Source organism: Emericellopsis cladophorae, assembly GCF_022114955.1.
Source record: "Emericellopsis cladophorae strain MUM 19.33 chromosome Unknown NODE_12_length_473309_cov_116_543296, whole genome shotgun sequence".
NCBI classification, from domain to species: Eukaryota; Fungi; Ascomycota; class Sordariomycetes; order Hypocreales; family Bionectriaceae; genus Emericellopsis; species Emericellopsis cladophorae.
In genome coordinates this window covers 236,791-255,627 of record NW_026250937.1, presented here as the reverse complement: position 1 = coordinate 255,627, position 18,837 = coordinate 236,791, and the positions used below count along the sequence as shown (strand labels likewise).

Here is an 18,837-nt window from a genome sequence, read left to right as displayed (position 1 = left end):
GATTGGGGAGAATGGTGGAACATGGCAAGCAAGCACCGTGAGATCAATCGACCACTGCATCATCCTCTCGGATTTCTCTTTCGAGGGTGCTGTTACAATAATAATACTGACAAAGCAGTAAGCATGGTATGATTTGTCTCGCATGGCACTGATATATTGAGCACCACCTCCTCTTGAGGTCCGACTGTATACCTGTGATCCCACCCGGACAGCGGACAAGTTACGTCCAAAGCTCATGTGTCATCAACGAGAATGTGAACAACATGAAGCCATCGTGCACAAGGCCATAAATGAGAATGGGCGGGTCTTGGCCAGCACGGCATGGCGACAACTGCCGTGCGACGAACCCGTGAAAGGACGCATCTTATCTACATCCCAGTAATTCTGTCCACAATGGACAATTCTCCAGCCGGCACCGGCGTCGAGCCCCGCAACATCCGTGCGGAGAGCCCGTTGACCTTCCTGATCAAGTGTGTCGAGGTGGAGACCGGGCATCGGGATCATCCCCACCGTCATCAAAACAGCACAATTGAGGATCGCTTCAGTGACCAGTCATGTAGTATGTACCTTGTTCGTAGGATCAGCGCCCATCTTCAACTCCAGACCAACAACAGCTTGACCCGGCATGACGTTGAAGGGCTGAATCCTTTGCGATGTCGGCTATCCAACATGTAACCCCGATTCTCCCAACGCACACGCGCAGCTTGTCATCTTCATCGTTTTCAACTTCGTAATGTGGTCGACATCTTTGCTCAGCACCCTGGCGGTTGGCTCATCTTTGGCGTCCATCGCCTCGTCCTTCGCCATCGGACCTCAAGCCCGCCACTCGGCGAGGACTGAAAAACCTGATGAGCCTAAGCTGCTCATCCGCGGCCTTCCTGTGCCCAACCCCACAGAGGCCTACTGGCAGGATCCTCCTCACCGCATCGCCAACCATCGTACCACAACTGAGCTCCCAACGTCGGAGACCTTTGACTATGTCATCATCGGCTCTGGTATCTCTGGCGCTGCCACAGCGCAAAAGCTGTTAACGCGCGACCCGAGCCTGTCGATCCTGATGCTCGAGGCACGAACGGCGGCCTCGGGTGCTACCGGACGCAACGGTGGCCATTGCCGCCCCGGGTCGTGGAAGAGCATCAAGAAATGGGTCGATGCCTACGGCGAGGACGAGGGCCTCCGCATCGGTCGGATGGAGCAGGACTGCGTCAACGACGTACGTGACTTTGTCCACGCACACAACGTGTCGAGCGACTTCACTGACGTGGAGAGCTCTGACGTGTACTGGACGCGAGAGGCATTTGAGGCGGCCCTCGAGGTCGTCGAGTACCAGCGCGAGCTCGAAGCGCGTCGACCCGACGACGTACCCAAAAATAAGCGAACAGTGTACAAGGGCCAGGAGGCGAGAGACCACTGGCAATGGCCTGAGATTGTCGGCGCTGTGACGTTTACGGCTCACACGCAGAATCCGTATCACACGGTGTGTGCCATGCTGCAAATTGGACTCGCCAAGGGTCTCAACCTGCAGACCAACACCATGGCACTCAGCCTCGCACATGTGACGGAAAAGTCCGAAGATGGCGCCAAGTGGTCAGTGAAGACGAACAGAGGCACTGTCAGGGGCAAGCGGGTCGTCCTCGCCACCAACGGGTTCACCAACGCGCTGCACCCCGGCTTCGCCAGCACCAATTTCCTGGTGCCTGGAAGAAGCCAGGTCGCAGCCGTGCACCCCGAAGCGGACACGTCGGATAACAGCGTGGTGTTCCAGCGCAGCAACTCGTACCCGGATCTTCACAGTGGCAATAACTACATCGTTGCGCGGCCACCCGGATCAAAGGGGGCGGGTGATATTGTGATTGGCGGCAGCTCGGGCATCTCGCCCACCAAGGAGGCCAATACCACCGATGACTCGATTGTGAACGAGCAGATTGCAACAGTGCTACACGGCGCCGCTCGTATCGCGTACGGATACAAGAACTGGGGTGAGTCAACAACCGTCATCCAAGACTGGGCGGGTATCACATGCGATACCCAGGATGGCCTGCCGGTCGTTGGGGACGTGCCCGGTGATGATGGTTTGTGGGCCATCGTTTGCATGAATGGCCATGGGATGGCGTGGGCGTACCGCAGTGCCGAAGCGCTTGTCGATATGATGACTGTGGGCGAGGCGCCGGAATGGTTCCCCAACGCTTTCCGGGCACAGCGCGCTTGGGAGGTCAAGGATGACGTCAAGTCTGAGCTATGAAGCTGGTTCAAATTCATGGGGAGTAGAAATGATCAACGCCCATCATCTCAGGATAGTGAAAGCTCGGGATCGCGCTTTCCGTGGCGTTGGCGTGATACAATATCGTCTGGAATTTGTCGCTCGGCAGCCGCGAGAGAAATAGCGACTGAGCAGCGGCTCGGAACATCTCTGCACCCTTCTCTGGAAGATACTTTTGTCAAATTAGACATGATCACATTCTAGCGCGCGTCGACTCTTAAGGACTCTGCCTAGGAGTGACATTACGTACACACTCGAGGCCCGGTGCTCCGTGTCCGGCTCCGGGCGGGTCTCGTGAAGACCCACCCACCCCTCCGGCCCCGACCCGATTCCGGCTTCGGGTCCGACAATGCGGCACGCCCCGAAGCAGTTTGTCATCATGGCTAAAGGCATCGCGCCTCCCACAAGAAACATCTCTGCAGCCAAGTGAACTGCAGTATTAGCATGACTCTGCTTCTGCATATTGAAGTGAGCATTTGCGTAATCAGCCGGTCTGCCCCTCAGCGCGGCACAAATTCCGCTGGAGGCAAAGGTGGGGTCCGTCACACCCTCCTATACCCGCTCGGCTTGCGGCGGCCTCAAAGCTCACTCACTCAAGTCACACAGCTGTCTGTCGCAACAAAACACCACCTACATGCCCATCAATCACGGCGCTCCTGCAAAGCTGTCAGAATCATCGTAACTTGTTTCTCCCAGAGCTGACTCAGAGCTGAGCAAAGAATAATACGAAAAGGAAAGATCCGCGACTGTATAAACCATGTCTTGGCTTGACATTGCCCCCGACAGCCCCTTCTCGCTGGCCAATCTGCCCTTTGGCATCATCAGCACCTCGGGGAACTCGACGCCTCGCGCCGCCGTTGCCATTGGCACCTATGCCTTTGACCTCTCGTCTTTCTCGCCCGCATCCGCCCCCGCAAAGGTCAAGCAGTACTGGGAGGCCTTCTCGTCGCCTACGCTCAATACATTTGCTTCACTCGGCCGTCCGTTCCACCGAGAAGTGCGCGAATATCTTCAAACCGTGCTCAAGGATGCTTCCAACAAGGATGCGGTCCGCAAGTGCCTCGTGCTCCTCAGCGAGGTGACCAACCACCTGCCTCTCAAGATCGGCGATTACACAGACTTCTACGCCTCAACAAACCACGCCTACAACATTGGCGTGCTGTTCCGTGGCCCAGACAATGCCTTGCAGCCCAACTACAAGCACCTTCCTGTTGCTTACCACGGTCGCGCGTCATCCGTCGTCGTGTCAGGCACGCCTATCCGCCGTCCATGGGGCCAGATCCTCCTGGACCCCAAGGCCGAGCCCAAGGTCCCCACGTTCACGCCCTGCAAGCGTCTCGATCTCGAGCTGGAGATGGGCATGTTCATCTGCACGCCAAACAACCTCGGCGAGCCGGTCGACGTCCAGAACGCCGAGGAGCACATCTTTGGCTATGTCCTGATGAACGACTGGAGCGCGCGTGACATCCAGGCCTGGGAGTACGTGCCCTTGGGTCCGTTCACCAGCAAGAACTTGGGCACCAGCATCTCGCCATGGGTTGTCCTTGCGGACGCGGCCATTCCACGCGCTGAAGGACTTCCGAACGAGAACCAGCTCGCCTCGTATCTGCAAGAAGGCAAGAAGGCCAACATGCTGGATATTTCGCTTGAGGTGGACCTCGTCAGTGAGTACATATTTCGTTCCGACCATACAGTATAATTTGAGCTAATCACGCACAGCTGCCAATGGCAAGAAGAAGACTATTACAAAGACCTCGTCCAAGAACCTCCTCTGGTCGTGGCCCCAGATGATTGCGCACCACACCATCACGGGCTGCAACCTGCAGCCCGGCGACTTGTTCGGCTCAGGCACCATCTCAGGCACCGAGACCGGAACCGAGGGATCCCTGTTGGAGCAGACCAAGGGTGGTAAGATGGTCGTCAATGTGGAGGATGAGGAGCGCAAGTTCCTGTTGGACGGAGATTCCATCGTCATCAGGGGCTGGGCTGGGAAGGACGGCGAAAGAATCGGTTTCGGCGAGGTCGGGGGCCAGATTCTTGCCCCCCTGGACTTGGGGAAGAAGTAAGCATCCTCTGCAACGCCGGACAGTACAAGCATAATAGAATCAGTAATTCATCATATTGACATCACTTGTTCTGCCTGAGCTCTTCGGGCGTGTCTGACTGCACCAAGTAGTCAGCCCTCTTCACAGCGTCCAACTCCTCCAAATTCTTCATGATGCCTTGAATAACAGGAAACTTGGTCATGTCCACACCAAACCGCTGCGCGTTCCAGGCAGCAGGCACCAAGACACAGTCCGCCAAGCTGACCTCATCCGCAAAGGAGTACTTCCCTGCGCAACCTTGCGCGACAGCCTCGTATGCCTGCAAACCGTCCATCATGAGGCCCAAGTTCCAGTCTTCCGCTACGCCTCCCAGAGCCCTGACCTGACGCATGATTCGCAGATTCGTGACGGGCTGAGTGTCACAAGCGATGATGTTGACCAGCTGTCGAATGGTAGCTCTGGCCTGTGCGTCCTTGGGCAGCAGACTGCGCTCGGGGTGCGTCTCTTCAAGATACTCCAAGGCGGCGACGGATTGTCCGATCTTGAAGCCGCTGTTATTGTCCACGAGCAGAGGGACCGTGCCAGACGGGTTGAGCTCCTTGTGCTTCGACGACGCCTGTTCGTTTTTGAGGAGATTGATGGGAACGTCGTCGCATGACACGCCCTTGAGATACAGTGCGATTCGGACACGTGCCGTGCACGAAGAGCGGAAGTAGCCGTATAGAGTGTAGTCCGACATTGCTAGATACGATGTTGAGGGAAGGAGCCTTTGCTGACGGCGATGAGCCACGTCAGCTCTGGCCTGGCAGTCCTACGTACATGTATAGATAGATGCTTACCAGTATGCTGATATCACGTGCATGTGCCGTTGATGTATAAGTGCCTTGGAAAATGTCCGTGTATCCGCCTGTAGCCGACAGTGACGGGCTGAATACCCCCAGATTCTGGGGTGCGGATAGTGTGGGGTGATGTGATTCTAGGGCGGCCAATTTCCGTCAGTCACATCGGCCCCGCCTGTGCAGCTTCCCCTACACTATGTATTCTAGCCTAATAGTCATCTAAACACCGTACTGGCTCACGAATCAATAAGTTCAAAACGCTAGGGTTATTTTTCAAGAAATATAGAAACTGGAATGGAATTTCTCGATGGATTTCTACAGAAAAGGCCTGAATATGTAAGTGAAGAATAGCTGTTTCTACCAAAAAAGGCACTGTGTCGTGCGGCAGCCCCTGATGTCAGCAGGCATTTCCCAGGAAACACATCAAAGGCAGTTGGTAAACAAAGACTAATGATACATCAGCTAAGTTACGCATCTTATGTTTGAGGTTTTGATCCTGCCAAGTGCCCTTCTCCCCGCTGTTGTCAGGGTGTCATTATCCGTTCCCCAGACGTGGGTCTCATTAGTCCCGGAATCTCCGCATGTCATTGAACAAAGGTGTTTGTACCTCAAACCATCCTCGTTAAATCTTAAAAAATCGGACTAACAAGTGACAATTGTTGTCTTTATACTAGCGCACAGGGTAGAACGAAACCTTGAGAGCAGCGCACCTGGCGACAGAACGCAGTGCCATCATGTCATCGTCTAAGATTCTGGTTGTGGTCAAGCTGCCCACAACCGATACGCACCTGCGCAACGAGGTATGCCCCCCGCTGGAACAAGAGACTACCACGAGCCTGACCGGCATAGCTTTTCGAGCGCTTGCTAGACATCTCTGAGCATGCGCGCGACAATGAGCCCGGAACCTTGAAATATGCCATACTCATCCCCAGGGAGGACGATGGAAGAACCGCGTGGGTTATCGAGGAGTACGCCTCCCCACCAATGCCGATTGAATAACAAAGCTAATATAGAAAGATACACGGACCAGAAAGCCTACGACACCCATATGGCCTCCCAGGGAGTGACGGATGTGAACAAGTGGTTCAACACCGTGCCCATCTTCAACCAGTCCAACCTGCCCGTGCTAAGGAATCTGTCTCATCTCCCTGATGCAGAACTCACTCGACCTGACACTGTTCACCACAACGACCCCCATATCCTCTATACCGAGGTGCCCAAGTCGGGGGAAACCTCTCCATCGCCCCTCGCCGCTGGCACGCACCAGGCAAAACGGGTTACGGATGTCGCCAAGGAGCAGGAGCCGGGAACGTTAATTCATGCCATCTTCAAGGACCTTGAGGAGGACGGCTGGTACGGCGCGCTAGAGGCATACGAGTCGGAGAAGTACCATCTTGATGTCCATGAGAATGGCGAAGCTGCGGTGAAGATGAGGATGGACATGGGTGCTACTGCCGTGAGACACAAGCTGAAGTTGGTGGGAGGATATCTCTACAAGTAGACTTCCCACAATGACGAGCCTGTGCTACAATGACAGCTTTGACGGGATTGTATGACTCCTGGAAGGAGTATGACTCCTGGAAGGAGTATGACTCCTGGAAGGATGTTCCGCTGCCCCGAGGCAGCAGACACTCCATGACACCAACCCTGGCAAAGCATGGTATTCTTTCCAGGTAGTTGTTGGACAGTGGCTGATGGTTGAACAATCTGTGGTAGGTGGAATGAAGAGGGTGCCATCTTGGAGGACGAATCCAAGGGGATACACACTCAGGGGATGTTGGGATATATAACCACGTATTCATAAACTGATCCTGCTATTTTGAAGTCGAGTGCTTCCTGAACATTATTCTCCCTTCCCACCATGGATTCATCGAATGATATTGACAGGAGCCTCAGAAGCCCCCAACTTCCAGTCTACGCGTCCGAGGCTGCCATCAAAGACACGAGAATGATGTTGGCATCTCCGTCTTCCTGGACAGAGGCAAATGTAGCTTCTATGAGTCCTCTGAGTTTGGCATGTCTCCGCACCACTATTACCTGGGTATCCAGAGACCTCCTGTGCCATAAACTTTATCCCTCATGTTGCTTCCCTCGGTCCTCGCCCCAACCCAATGTAACGGGATCCTGTCCACCGTATTCTGCACCATGCCTGTCACCCCGTCCAACCGCTCGGCCAAAGTGCGATCCCTCCTCAGCGCATCTTCAATGCTCCACCCCTCGCGAGCAAGGCTTCCCATGACAGTTATCGTGTCTTCGTCGTGCTGCCGGGCCAACTCGTCGGCGTCTTCATCCTTCTCCGGAGGCGGGTGCAGATAGCCCATCAGAACGACGCGGACTTTGTGGTCGAAGAATGTCGCTTCGTCAAAGTCGTGCAAGATACGCACCGTGACCCGGTTCTTCGCGACGACATCAGGCGGCGAGTGCCGCAGGGGTCCGACCGTCACAATGGCCTCGTGCCAGTCGGGAGAAAGCTCATCGTCCTTTCTCTGCATCACGACAGATGCCCAGGCAGCATACACGCCCCGCCAGCGCATCTTGATCTCATCTCTCACGCCAGAGAGGTTGGCTGTCGGTATGCCCAGCTCAGACCACATCCGCCCTGTTCCTCGCACCACCTTGCCTTCCAGACTGACCGGAAACTGTGTTTCCGGTTCTTGACACTCTGCATCACCATCATCGAGAGATCTCGCATGGACCACAGCAGCATATCGGCCGTCTTTACCACGCTTCCACCCCTCGACAACATGGTCCTCCACGCCTGTTTGTTTCGCAACCAATCGCCCTGTGCCAAATACTTTGGACCCAACGTTCATGGTGCGCTTCACAACCTGGTTGCCCATCGCCTTGCCTGCTCGACTCTGCACGACAGCCGTCGCAGGCCCGGTGTATCTCTTTGCAAATTGCTGCGCCACAGTGGTGCCAACCTTGACTCCAACCTCGAGCGGCATCGTGCGGACCCCAGCACCCCGTACGACGCTAACGTCCGTGCTAGTACTCGCAACACGGAAGACAGGGCAGCCGCAGAGGATCTTTTTGCTGTTTTCGCCCGCGCACAGCACCAGTCGGAAATAGCCGTCCTCTGCGTGCGCAGGGATCCTCACGACATGCGTCTCGCGGGGCACATGCGCTTTCTGTTTTCCCGAGGCTTTCTTCCTGAACCTCTTGAGATCCCTTTGCATGCCTCGCTCATCCATCTCCGACACGTCCTGGATCTCTGCGCGGTTCGCAGGCGTCACGTCGATCCAGTCGCCTTTTCCCCCGACCATGGCCTTTAGGGTCATGCCGACGTTGCCAGAGTATCCCTTGCGCTGCAGCCAAAGCGTTCGATTACTAGGGACATCGGCATCGCTCAGAATTGTAATCATGAGGGATGTAGACGGCCCACGATACCAAATCAGGGCATGCGAATGTCTGATGATGCTATAGTGCCGTGTCGACTCGGCGGGACGGGCAATGAGACCGCCAGCGAAATATTGCGCCTCGCCCAATGCTGATTTCCACTTGGTGTTGGCTGCCTTGCTATCGGGAGCCGCCCCATTACTCGTCAGGGCCGAGGACGATTTGACGCGTCTGACCTGTCGAGGCACAGGTGGCTCGTCCGGGATGGGGAGCGAGTCGACAACAAAGTCAACAGGCAACTGTCCTTTGGGGTCTGGCACATGTGTTCGCGGACCATCGTGCGAGGCACGAAGGTTTGTCGCTGACCGTGTGAATCTCAGAGGGGGATGATTGGGTTCCAGGAAGGACGACGAGGGGAGGGATGGTGAAACTGGGGATGTCGGGTTTCTGAATGAGGATGGCTGAGGTACACTGAGGCAGGTTGGGTGGACTGAGTTTGCCGTCAAGGGTCTTTCGAATGATGAAGAGTCGTGATGATTCAGATTGGCTCTTGACGGCCCGCTTTCAGGCCATGATTCCTCACGAGGCGAGGATAGCATGGGCGGCACGTGCGCTCCCAAGCCAGAGCCATGCTGTGGGTGCGGCAACGATGCTGGGAATTCAGAGTATGGCGGTGGAGGTGTCGAGTGCACTCTGTCAAGCACGAACGGCTGTTGAATCGGCGCATACGACTGGCCATGTGAAGTTTGAGCCCTGGTGGGAATTGGTCTTCGTTGAATCCGTGGGTCCATTTCCGTATCTCCAAAGCACACCGTCTTTCACCGAGATTAAGATTGATGATGCAGAGCCAAACAGGCGAGCTAGAAACACAAGAACAGGAAAAAGAAGGAGCGCTTCTGTTAAACCATGAGCAAGCAGAAGTACAGACAGAGACAGGCTGAAGAGGTGGTTGCGACAGATGTTGAAGGGTCTCAAGTCGAGACTGAGGCCTCGCGCCCTGAGTTTGGAAATTGCCACAGTGCTGTCTCAGGGGACGAGGCTTGGCGCACAGTACGTTCCTTGATGAACCGACGCGCTCAAGCAAATGATATTTACGCCAACATTTTACGATTGCCACAGGTGGCGCAATGCACGTACCTAAATGTCATTTCCACGTAGGAAAATTGCCTAGGCGATAAAAGAATTACGTACTGCTCTATGACTTGGACAGTGGCAACGCGACGAAACTTCACGTAGCACACTGTCGTGAGCAATCCCTCAATCCATGAGAACTTCTCATTCCATTTCAGACACATCGCCCCCGCTATTTGAAGAGAGCCTCAATCTCGTCGGCTGCCTTGATAGCATCCGTCAGATTCTCACTGCCATTCTCGGTGACCAGCACGTTGTCCTCGATGCGCACGCCGCCCACATCCCAGAAGCGGTTCAGCACACTCTCATCAATGAACTGCTTGTGCTTCTCATCCTCCAGGAAAGGCTTGATGATGAATTCACAAAAGTACAGCCCCGGCTCGACTGTGACGACACTGCCAGCGGGGATCTTGTTGCGCAGGCGCAGGTAGCGGAACATAATGTCCTTGTCCTTGCTGTTGGGGTTGCCGCCCACGTCATGCGTGTCAAGACCGAGGTAATGGCCCAGGCCGTGGGGGAAGAAAGCGGCACTGGTGCGCGCCTCGAGGATGGCCTGGGGATCGCCCTTGAGGATGCCGATCTTGATAAGACCATCGATGGCCACCTTGTGGGCGTGCAGGTGAATGTCATCCCAGTGCACGTTGGCCTTGATCATGACAGTCGTCTCTTCCTGCATGCGCAGGACGACATCGTACAAGGCACGCGAGTCGGGGGTAAATTTGCCATTCAGGGGGAATGTGCGGGTCTGCGTCCATCAGTGACTGTCCTACTGTGTGCGCGCGAGCTCTGACTAGTAACTTACGATATCAGACGCGTAGTTCTCCCACTCAGCACCGGCGTCGATGAGCAAGTTCAACTTGTGCCCAAACGGCTGGCTGTTGTCGACGTAGTGGAGCGTAGCTGCTGCTCGTCCAGCTGCCATGATTGGGTGGTACGCCATCTCCTTCGCGTTGTTGGCGATGCAGACTTCCATAAAGGCAGCCTGGAGCTCGCTCTCGTTCTTGGCCGTCTTGGCCCTCTTGGTGACGGCCTTGTGTGCCCAGCCGGAGATCTGGTTGGCTTTGCGGATCATGGCAATCTCGTACTCATCCTTGATCACACGAGCTTCCTCAATAGCCTTCTTGACCTCCTTCAGATCTTTGTTCTTAAAGACATCAATCTTGACCGAGGCGTCGATCTGGTTCTCGATCGCGTAGACTGTCGCGGACGCATTGGCAGAGGCGAACGAGGACAGGATTTCGTTGACTTCGTCCGAGTATTTCACCTCGTCCACGTCGTATTTCTTGGCAGCGTCCTCCGCTGTCAACGGCAGACCAGACCAGATAACATCATCCGGGTCAATGGCCGGAATGAACAGCGTCGACTTTTGCGTCTTGATGTCGTAGGTGAAGTAGCTGTCCGCAATGTTGCAGCCGGTCAGGTAAAAGAAGTATCGGCGCTGGCGAAAGTGCTCGGGCGAGTCGTTGTCTTCCTGAAGCTTGGTGTGTGTAGCCTCGAGGTAGATCAGACCCTCGGAGGGCTTCGAGGGGAGGAGTTCGACGGTGCGTTTCGCATGGGCCTTGGCTGGGTACTTGCCCTTGAGGACGGACTCGAAGTCTTCGGCGACCATGTTGGCGGCTCGTGAGGCTGTCGATAGAGGCTGGTGGAAGGTTAGGCAGGTTCTCGGGATGTGTTTGCGAGTTGCCGTCCGAAATGCCAACTGCGGTGAGTTCGCTGATGTGAAAGGTCTTTGAGGAAGCACCGAAGCTCGCGTCCAAGCACGACATGAAGGCAAAGGTTCGAGTAATAATAACTTGGAAGACCCCGCCAGCCGCCGCCCCGCCGACGGCTGCACCCATCTAGGCGTAGCCATCCGCTGATTGTCTAGTTTGCTCGAGACGGAGCGAATGGAAAGCTCTCGAGGCTCCGAAATGGTGGGATGGTGCGGGGCAGTTGGTCGTGGCAGCTTCCTTCGAAAGGGGAGGCTCACCAGCGACTGGAAGAAACGCGAGGAACTCTTGACAGGATCCGCTTTCGGTTGGCGGCGGCTCATGAGGTCATTGGGCGGAGGCTCCTCTTTCATGGGGCCCTTTTGAAGCTATTCTACCAAGCTACCCTGTAATTACTGTGCATCACCAATCTACCACTCACCAGGAGCACGGATGGGAACCCAAAAGTTCCATGTCATCAACATCATTGAAGTGACAACACCCGCATTCGTCTCTGAACTAACCCCTTCTTTATCCCTCACGTCCCCAGCCTCATTTTTATCCTCAGACACGGTTGCCCGGGATCCGGCGCAGTTCGTGACCCTGCTCAATTTGCCCCCTCCCGCGTCGACGTTCTAGTGCAGCGGCATAAGCACACATACAGGGTGCTAGCACAAATCCGAAGGCTAGGAGTACGATAGGCGCTATCCATTTGGGGTGCATCGCGAAGTTCTAGGCGCAAAGTTGTTGATCTGCAAAACTGTTCTCACCGGGCTCTGGTCGTGTGCTATTCCCACCAACATTCAGACGCACTGCAGTAGTTGATATGCTTTTTGCAACTAGAGCGTTGTCTTCCATGAAATTCTGGTCGTGAAACTGTATCTGGGCATGTTGAAATTGCCCGCATGTGCTAGTATGACTGTAGGACGTTACTTTACTCCAATTTCACTTTGTGATTCACGTATGAGAGGATGGCACTGACGGTGCTTGGTGCCCGACGTTCTTCACTTGTACACCGTGGAGAACTATGTGGCTCAATGCGTCCTTTGTCCCCTGTGAAAGATGTCAAGGCATTCCAAGGGTAACAACCAGACTCCTATCCTGTGAGCTTGTACTCAAATACCCCATTCGCTGATGACACCGGGCCAAGTGGGATATTTCATTTCACTGGTGTACTCTGTAAAACGTGATGGACATGGGTAGTCGTGTCAACGCCGACCAATCACTTGCCGTCCTGGTCTTTTGGAGTCTTATATCCCACTCTTTGCGCAGACTTCTGCTGGTTGAAGCTGATGATGACTGCGTGAAGATGTGGACAACTTCATCCGTAAAGGAAATTGTGGTGCATATTTTACTCCGCAGAAAGCACATGAAGAAAATAATGTACTTTACCCTGCTTGTAAGTTAGTCCACGGCACTTTAGGTGGGCGGGCTCTTTTACTCCTTTCAACTTGGTCATCGCAAATACACCACGCCTCACCTGCCTGCGTATACCGTGCTAATCCAACATATTTCGACCGTCAAGATGGCCTCCATTGACTCTTGAGCATACCTTGCAGGTTGGGGTCTGACGGAGAGCCCCTCAAATTGCGGCGCTCGATTTACGCATAATTCGGTGGCGAACAACAACCATATCCGATACACCACAGACAGATCACCCCAGACGTGCACGTTTCCTCTCGCCAACCTAGAGCACTGCGACGTCACCCTGCTCTGTACTCATCCTAATCCTCGGATTGATAGGCCTCCTTGGAAGACCCTGGAACCGATTCCTGAGAGTTGCTCGATTACTTCCGAAACTGCACCTGTCGATATTAACTGTGACGTCGGGGAAGCGCAGGACCCTGAATGGCCCTGCAGACTGTAGGACCCTGACGGATCCTGAAGGACTGGACCCTGATGCTATGAATAACATATAAAGTCGATCTCATACCTCTCTGTGTCGTGTTCTGAGTTCCAAGAACAAGATCATTCCGGTTTTCTCGATTCTCCTACTTTTGCTTCTTACCTGTAGATCCCTGGTGGACTATATTCTTTTCGTCCAAGCGTTTCCATCCTTAATAACTCTTTTTGCCACCCGAGTCTTGCTTTCTGGAAAAGCAATCACCCCACAATCGAAATGTTAGCCCTTAAGAACGTTGCTCTACTCGGCCTCAGTGCCTACGCCACCGCTGCCCCAGTTCAAACCGAGGCCGACAAGCGAGAGACATCCGTCCTTGACGCTAGCAGCGCCAACGATGCGTCAGCAGCTGCTCCCTCGAAGCGCCAGGAGGAGGATCCTCTTGCTGACCAGTACTGGATCTACTCTCAAGTACCCGGCGTCAAGCGTCAGGTCAACATTGGCGACCCTCCTCCCAAGGACCCTGAGTCTGGTCTGCCCGTGTGGCCTGCATTGGCCAAGCGCCAGGAGGAGGATCCTCTTGCTGATCTCTACTGGATCTACTCCCAGGTACCTGGCGTCAAGCGAAAGGATTAGATCTTCGACTAGGCTGTTCAATTACACTCCGAGCTCCTTGGTCACACGACCTGGGTCAAGCCGCAAGCTGACTTCCTGCGGCATGTTTCAACCCAACGCCGAGAGGTTTACCGGGCTTTGGGAGCAACAAAGTGGGCAGGATGAGGGCGAGTCGACAATGTGAGGCTTGGAGTAGCTTGAATTTACCCCGTCACCAATTAGCAGACAGAAAGGTTCAAATGAGAGCGTTGAAACTATTTGAAACTTGAAACTTAAACGTAAAAGTCCATTCCTCTTGCTGCAATATACCATGGGCATCACTTGGTATTCATCATATCACTTTTCCGTGCTCTTAGCACACTGAGATATATCTACTTGTATCCAAGGTGAACCTCTGCGGGGTCCCTGTTGTAATCAAATCACAGCTTTCACATGGAATCTAGGCAGGGTGTGCGATGCTGCATGTACTCGTTCCATGACATGACCTTGGTGAATGGTATTGACAACATTTTAAGTCCAACGATTCAAAGAATCTAAGGATAATTATAGATGATAAACCTACATCAAGTTCATGTCTTCAACAAGTGGCAGCCTGGAGGCCATTGCTTTGGGGCGAGCACTGGGCAACGTTCATGTTGCATGCAAGCAGATGGCAGTGCCAGGGTTTGGGCGCTTGGGGGCGCCTGGGAGTGGAAACGGGCTCGGGCTTATGACTGTCGGAAGCAAAGTTTCTACTCTGCTTTGTAGTGTCTAATTGTGATACTTATTGCTTGTAGAAAAGTTGCCAATGTCGCGCGCAGCGTCTTGCTGCTCGTGGCCTGACACTCGACCAGTGTCACTATGGCCGCGTGCAATGAAGACGCATCTTGTCGGGTAAGAAGCCGCTCCTTTAGCATTATGGGGGGTTGATTCTCCGCTATGTGCAATTATAAACCAAACGTATCATATCATCATATCAGATCCCAACCGTTCTTGCGGTCGTGAACCCAAGCCCAAGAGCATCCTTCATCTCGATCCTCGACTTGTCCGTCTCGTACGTGCGCGACCCGCTGCCGCCTTCCTCTTCGTCATCTTCCTCCCTGTGATTTTCAAAGTCCAGGTGGTATAATGGCTCGAGGGGCACATTCTTCCGAAAGAGAATCCACCGCTTAAACCACCAGGGCAGGGTCTTCGTGACCTGATACCGCATGAAAACGCGCGTGGGGACGGCGAAAATATAGTCGAGTTCCTCGAGTGTGCGTTGTTTTGTCTCGGGAAGCCAGAGAAAGATCATGACCAGCGCGATGAGATTAAAGCAGCCGTATAATACGAACGAGTTCAGCACACCAAGCCGGTCCAGCATGAGTGGAAAGGTGATAGACAAGATAGCAGCCCAGAAAAGGCACGTCGCAACTGCCCAGGCCATGCCGACTTCGCGGTGTGACAATGGGAAGACCTCTGCCGAATAGGGGTACGGCACTGGTCCCTCGCCGGGTGAGTAAAAGGCGGCAAAGAGGTATACGAAAAACGCCACAAAGACTGTATGTAAGCCCGTAGATGGCGGTATGAGCGTGCAAAGACCTGCCGCCAGCAATGTCCACGCCATTTGCGGAAATGTAAATAGTAGCAAAGATCGTCGACCAAACGTGTCGATTGTCCAAATCGCTGGAAAAGCAAAAACAAAGTTGATCAGTCCGAAGCCCATTGTTGACAGGTATGCCTCGAAATCGGTCGAGCCAGCTTGCGCAAAGACGCTGGTCGAGTAGAATGCGATGATGTTAATGCCACACATTTGCTGTGCAATCATCACAACCCACGACGCCAATGTCGCCCTTCGTATTCGAGGGATGGTGAAGAGCTCCACGATTCGCCTGAGGTAGTTTCCGCGGCCAATGTATTCGTGCTCGACCTGCAGTTGAACGTGAATGTAGTATAAATCTCGCCCTGCCTGCACCGGATTGTTCCTCAATCGTAATAGCGAGTTCATCGCGTCGACGTAGCGGTTCTTTTTGATATACCAACGAGGCGACTCAGGGCATGAGTAGATGAGCAAAGCCAAGGGCACGGCGGGCAGGAAGGCACACCCAAGCTGGTATCTCCACGGCTCTACAAAAGCTTTCGCGCACACGAGGTTGGCCAGGGTCCCAAGGAATATGCCAAAGGAGACCCAGAGCTGCCAGCTCATGACCAGCGCGCCACGGATAGGGGCAGGGGTGGCCTCGGCAGCGTAAATCGGCACAGTCGCTGCCTTGGAGCCCATACCGACCCCTAGGAGCAGACGGCAGCCAAGCAAAGACTGCCAATCATTGCAGAAGGCGCTGGCAATAACAGGCCAGAGGCAGAATTGTGATGCCACAAAAACAGTACCGCGGCGGCCCAACAAATTGTTGATAGGGTCGGACATCCAGCAGCCCACCAAGGCCGTGCCAATGTACGGCCCAGCGTTGATCAGTCCCACAATGAGTTTGTCGTGCATGGAGCTCCCCCCGATGCCCAGTGCCTTTGGGAATTCGAGTGTTGCGCCATTGGAACCAGTCTGGTCCCAGCCCTGGACAGCCGCGCCAATCGAACAGACGAGGATGGTCCTCTTCAAGGCGCGAGGTACCCTCCACTTGTGGAGGATCTCGTCACGGAGGGCTTCAACTTCATCGGGCGACAGCGCATCGGGTCCCGTAATGTCCTCATACCCCGATGGATCCTGCGCGACAAGCGCGCCCTTTCGGATAATGCCCCTGTGCTTCTCTAGCCCCTTGGCCCGGCAGAAGTCGTCAATGTCAGCAAGAAGCCGTCTCCTTGGGATTCCCACAAGGGGATTGCGGATCCTAGAGGCCAAGGGGTAAGTGCGCTGCGTGCAAGTGGGAGGCACTGGCGTTGAGGCTTACTTTGCGTCAATATTGGCACTGAAGTTGACCTTGCGCGGTGGTGGCGTCGACTCGGTTGCCTCACGTATCGAATGAGCATGTGTAGCAGACACATGATAATCATGGATGATGCTGCCGATGATATGTAAGTATGGAGTGCATTCCAATCAACAAGATATGACCGCCAGTGTGTGAGGAGAGGTGAGACACTGTCGCCGCATCGCGTGGTCGTCCTCAAGGCTACATTCCGCGCACATGGAGCTTGCAAAGCACAATCCACCGCGGGCCGCCCGACGATCGATGCCCCAGTCCTGCAGCTTTGGGGACGGTGCAGGCAAACACAAAGTGTTGACTGCACTTGAAGAAAAGAATTTGCTTGGGACTCACCTCGTGACCTCTTCGTCACCTTGGTCGCCAGGCGCCATGACGGGCAGCGCAACCGCCGCGACCGGCGGCGCAGAGTCGCAGTTCCTGCAGCAGCACGCACGTCGTGTGAAGGCGTCGTTTGTTGCAAGTCTACCTTAGTCGTTGTTATTTGTCCCGAGTCCGCCTTCCCCGCTCAATCCGCGGTAGCGACAAACGTCTCATGCGGCCATGTGAGACACTCGCTTGCGGTTGTCGAACCTGTCGTCGTTGAATCAAGCGTGGGAAAATGTCACCTGTCGTCCACCGTGCCACGTTGTTTGTCGCGATGAGTGAGTGCGGAATGCAAGCTCAAGCCGACGAGCTGATGAGAGACACGCGGGTCATGTGGAGGACGTCGGCATGGCGGACAGCGGACAGCACTTGCCACTAGCCTCTAGCTGTCAGCGTGTATTTCAGCTCCAAAGTCTACAGGTAGTCTAGTCCACTGTCCCGACAGCAGGGATTTGGCGATTCTAGCCTGCCCAGGCCTCCAGGGGTTCGGGGCGCAAAACCAGCCTCGCGACAACACTCAAATCGTGAGGTTTCCAAATAACTAAATAGGACACGTACTCTGCGATGATCACCTGATGAAGCACCACAGCTGACGGCTCGTCAAACAGGATAGGTGGCTTCCTTTACAAGTAGAGAGTATGGATTAAAGTTGCTCCCAATCGATTGATTCATGATCATTCAAGGGTCCTTCAGTAAATTAAATGAGCGCTGATTTGCGGGCTATCGATGTGATGTTAATAGAATAGAGCTTGTTGACTAAAATCAAAGATTGTGAGAAATTGCACCTGTAACATGGAAATAGGAGGAGACGGGAAGAGGCCCGGCACGGAAATATAGTCAAGGGTAGGTAGGCTGACATCTATCGTCGTTCCCTAAATCCCCTCAAGGATGGGATTCTTTACATCGACTCGTTTTGAGATTCCATACCGTTCATTACGAATTTAGACTAATTGAGGCTTCAGAGTTCCTACTGAAATCATGACCGTCGTTTGCATACCTATTTCCACATAAGCAGGCAAGACTGGCAAATCTTTAGCAATCTCGCTTATTATAACGTCAGTGAAAGCTCTTCCGGCGACAAGATGTCCAGGGCCTCATTTACAAACGGTGTAATCTCTCGGCGCTATCTGGTACGGTGTTTCGAATTCTCTGTTTCTGCTCAACACGAAGGACGATTCTGACCTTTATTATCCTCAGATGAACTCGAGCTCCATAATCTAGCATTTTTAACGGTATGCTACATGCAATTAGACACATTCTGCGTTCACTACACAGCCTGAGTCTACTTAAGTAACAAGTTTAGTGCAGGGTAGCCATTTGATCGGTGGCGGGCGGCCCGTACATCACGTGACATTGCACCTTCCCGTCACGCGCTGGCTTTTCGGCGTCCAAAAAGAGGGGCAAACATCATACTCCGCAACGGTTCCTCACTGACCAATCAACAACTCCAATGCAACATCAGCGCGAAGCCTCCGTCTGGCGATCAGCTCTGCCAGGCAGCAGCATTTCAGAAGGAAGCGAAGTCGGCAATTGGGTCAGACAGGCAGGCAGGCAGCGAGTACAGCCGCGATCACGCCGTTTCTATATCACTGCGGCCTTCAGGCACCGAGATAACTCATCTTCATTATCTTCTGCGTGTATTCCTCTGTAATTCTACCGTCTTGCTTCCTCCAGTCAATGACCTGAACTGTTCCGTCTCTCAGTGTGGAGGCACGCCACAAGAATACGCATCACGGCCTTCGCAGCCAGCTGAGACACCCCCTTCCCAGGCTTGAGAGACGCACCCTCATTCATCTGTTCATCGACACGGTCAGAAATAGTGA

The 18,837-nt window shown here is 54.1% G+C and overlaps 8 protein-coding genes across 8 annotated transcripts; 4 read left to right on the top strand and 4 right to left on the bottom strand.

Annotated features, from left to right (window-relative positions):
- Positions 1-733: 733 nt before the first annotated feature.
- J7T54_003620 (uncharacterized protein) lies at positions 734-2,242 on the top strand (the record flags this gene model as incomplete). Its single annotated transcript, XM_051505122.1, has 1 exon — positions 734-2,242. The coding sequence occupies one exon, from the start codon at positions 734-736 to the stop codon at positions 2,240-2,242; it is 1,509 nt and encodes a 502-aa protein (XP_051363464.1).
- Positions 2,243-3,017: 775 nt separating this feature from the next.
- On the top strand, positions 3,018-4,326 carry J7T54_003619 (Fumarylacetoacetase-like protein; the record flags this gene model as incomplete). Its single annotated transcript, XM_051505121.1, has 2 exons — positions 3,018-3,924; positions 3,980-4,326. The coding sequence occupies 2 exons, from the start codon at positions 3,018-3,020 to the stop codon at positions 4,324-4,326; spliced, it is 1,254 nt and encodes a 417-aa protein (XP_051363463.1).
- A 61-nt stretch (positions 4,327-4,387) lies between these two features.
- J7T54_003618 (glutathione S-transferase) lies at positions 4,388-5,044 on the bottom strand (the record flags this gene model as incomplete). The annotated part of the gene is made up of 1 exon (XM_051505120.1): positions 4,388-5,044. One exon carries the CDS (start codon positions 5,042-5,044, stop codon positions 4,388-4,390), a length of 657 nt encoding a protein of 218 aa, XP_051363462.1.
- An 834-nt stretch (positions 5,045-5,878) lies between these two features.
- Positions 5,879-6,645, top strand: J7T54_003617 (uncharacterized protein; the record flags this gene model as incomplete). The annotated part of the gene is made up of 3 exons (XM_051505119.1): positions 5,879-5,944; positions 5,994-6,112; positions 6,162-6,645. The coding sequence occupies 3 exons, from the start codon at positions 5,879-5,881 to the stop codon at positions 6,643-6,645; spliced, it is 669 nt and encodes a 222-aa protein (XP_051363461.1).
- A 532-nt stretch (positions 6,646-7,177) lies between these two features.
- J7T54_003616 (Riboflavin kinase-like protein) lies at positions 7,178-9,222 on the bottom strand (the record flags this gene model as incomplete). Its single annotated transcript, XM_051505118.1, has 2 exons — positions 7,178-8,787; positions 9,213-9,222. The coding sequence occupies 2 exons, from the start codon at positions 9,220-9,222 to the stop codon at positions 7,178-7,180; spliced, it is 1,620 nt and encodes a 539-aa protein (XP_051363460.1).
- A 564-nt stretch (positions 9,223-9,786) lies between these two features.
- J7T54_003615 (Xaa-Pro aminopeptidase-like protein) lies at positions 9,787-11,223 on the bottom strand (the record flags this gene model as incomplete). Its single annotated transcript, XM_051505117.1, has 2 exons — positions 9,787-10,359; positions 10,417-11,223. The coding sequence occupies 2 exons, from the start codon at positions 11,221-11,223 to the stop codon at positions 9,787-9,789; spliced, it is 1,380 nt and encodes a 459-aa protein (XP_051363459.1).
- Positions 11,224-13,421: 2,198 nt separating this feature from the next.
- On the top strand, positions 13,422-13,778 carry J7T54_003614 (uncharacterized protein; the record flags this gene model as incomplete). Its single annotated transcript, XM_051505116.1, has 1 exon — positions 13,422-13,778. The coding sequence occupies one exon, from the start codon at positions 13,422-13,424 to the stop codon at positions 13,776-13,778; it is 357 nt and encodes a 118-aa protein (XP_051363458.1).
- Positions 13,779-14,712: 934 nt separating this feature from the next.
- J7T54_003613 (Arabinose-proton symporter-like protein) lies at positions 14,713-17,022 on the bottom strand (the record flags this gene model as incomplete). The annotated part of the gene is made up of 3 exons (XM_051505115.1): positions 14,713-16,558; positions 16,619-16,729; positions 16,985-17,022. The coding sequence occupies 3 exons, from the start codon at positions 17,020-17,022 to the stop codon at positions 14,713-14,715; spliced, it is 1,995 nt and encodes a 664-aa protein (XP_051363457.1).
- Between the last annotated feature and the right edge of the window lie 1,815 nt (positions 17,023-18,837).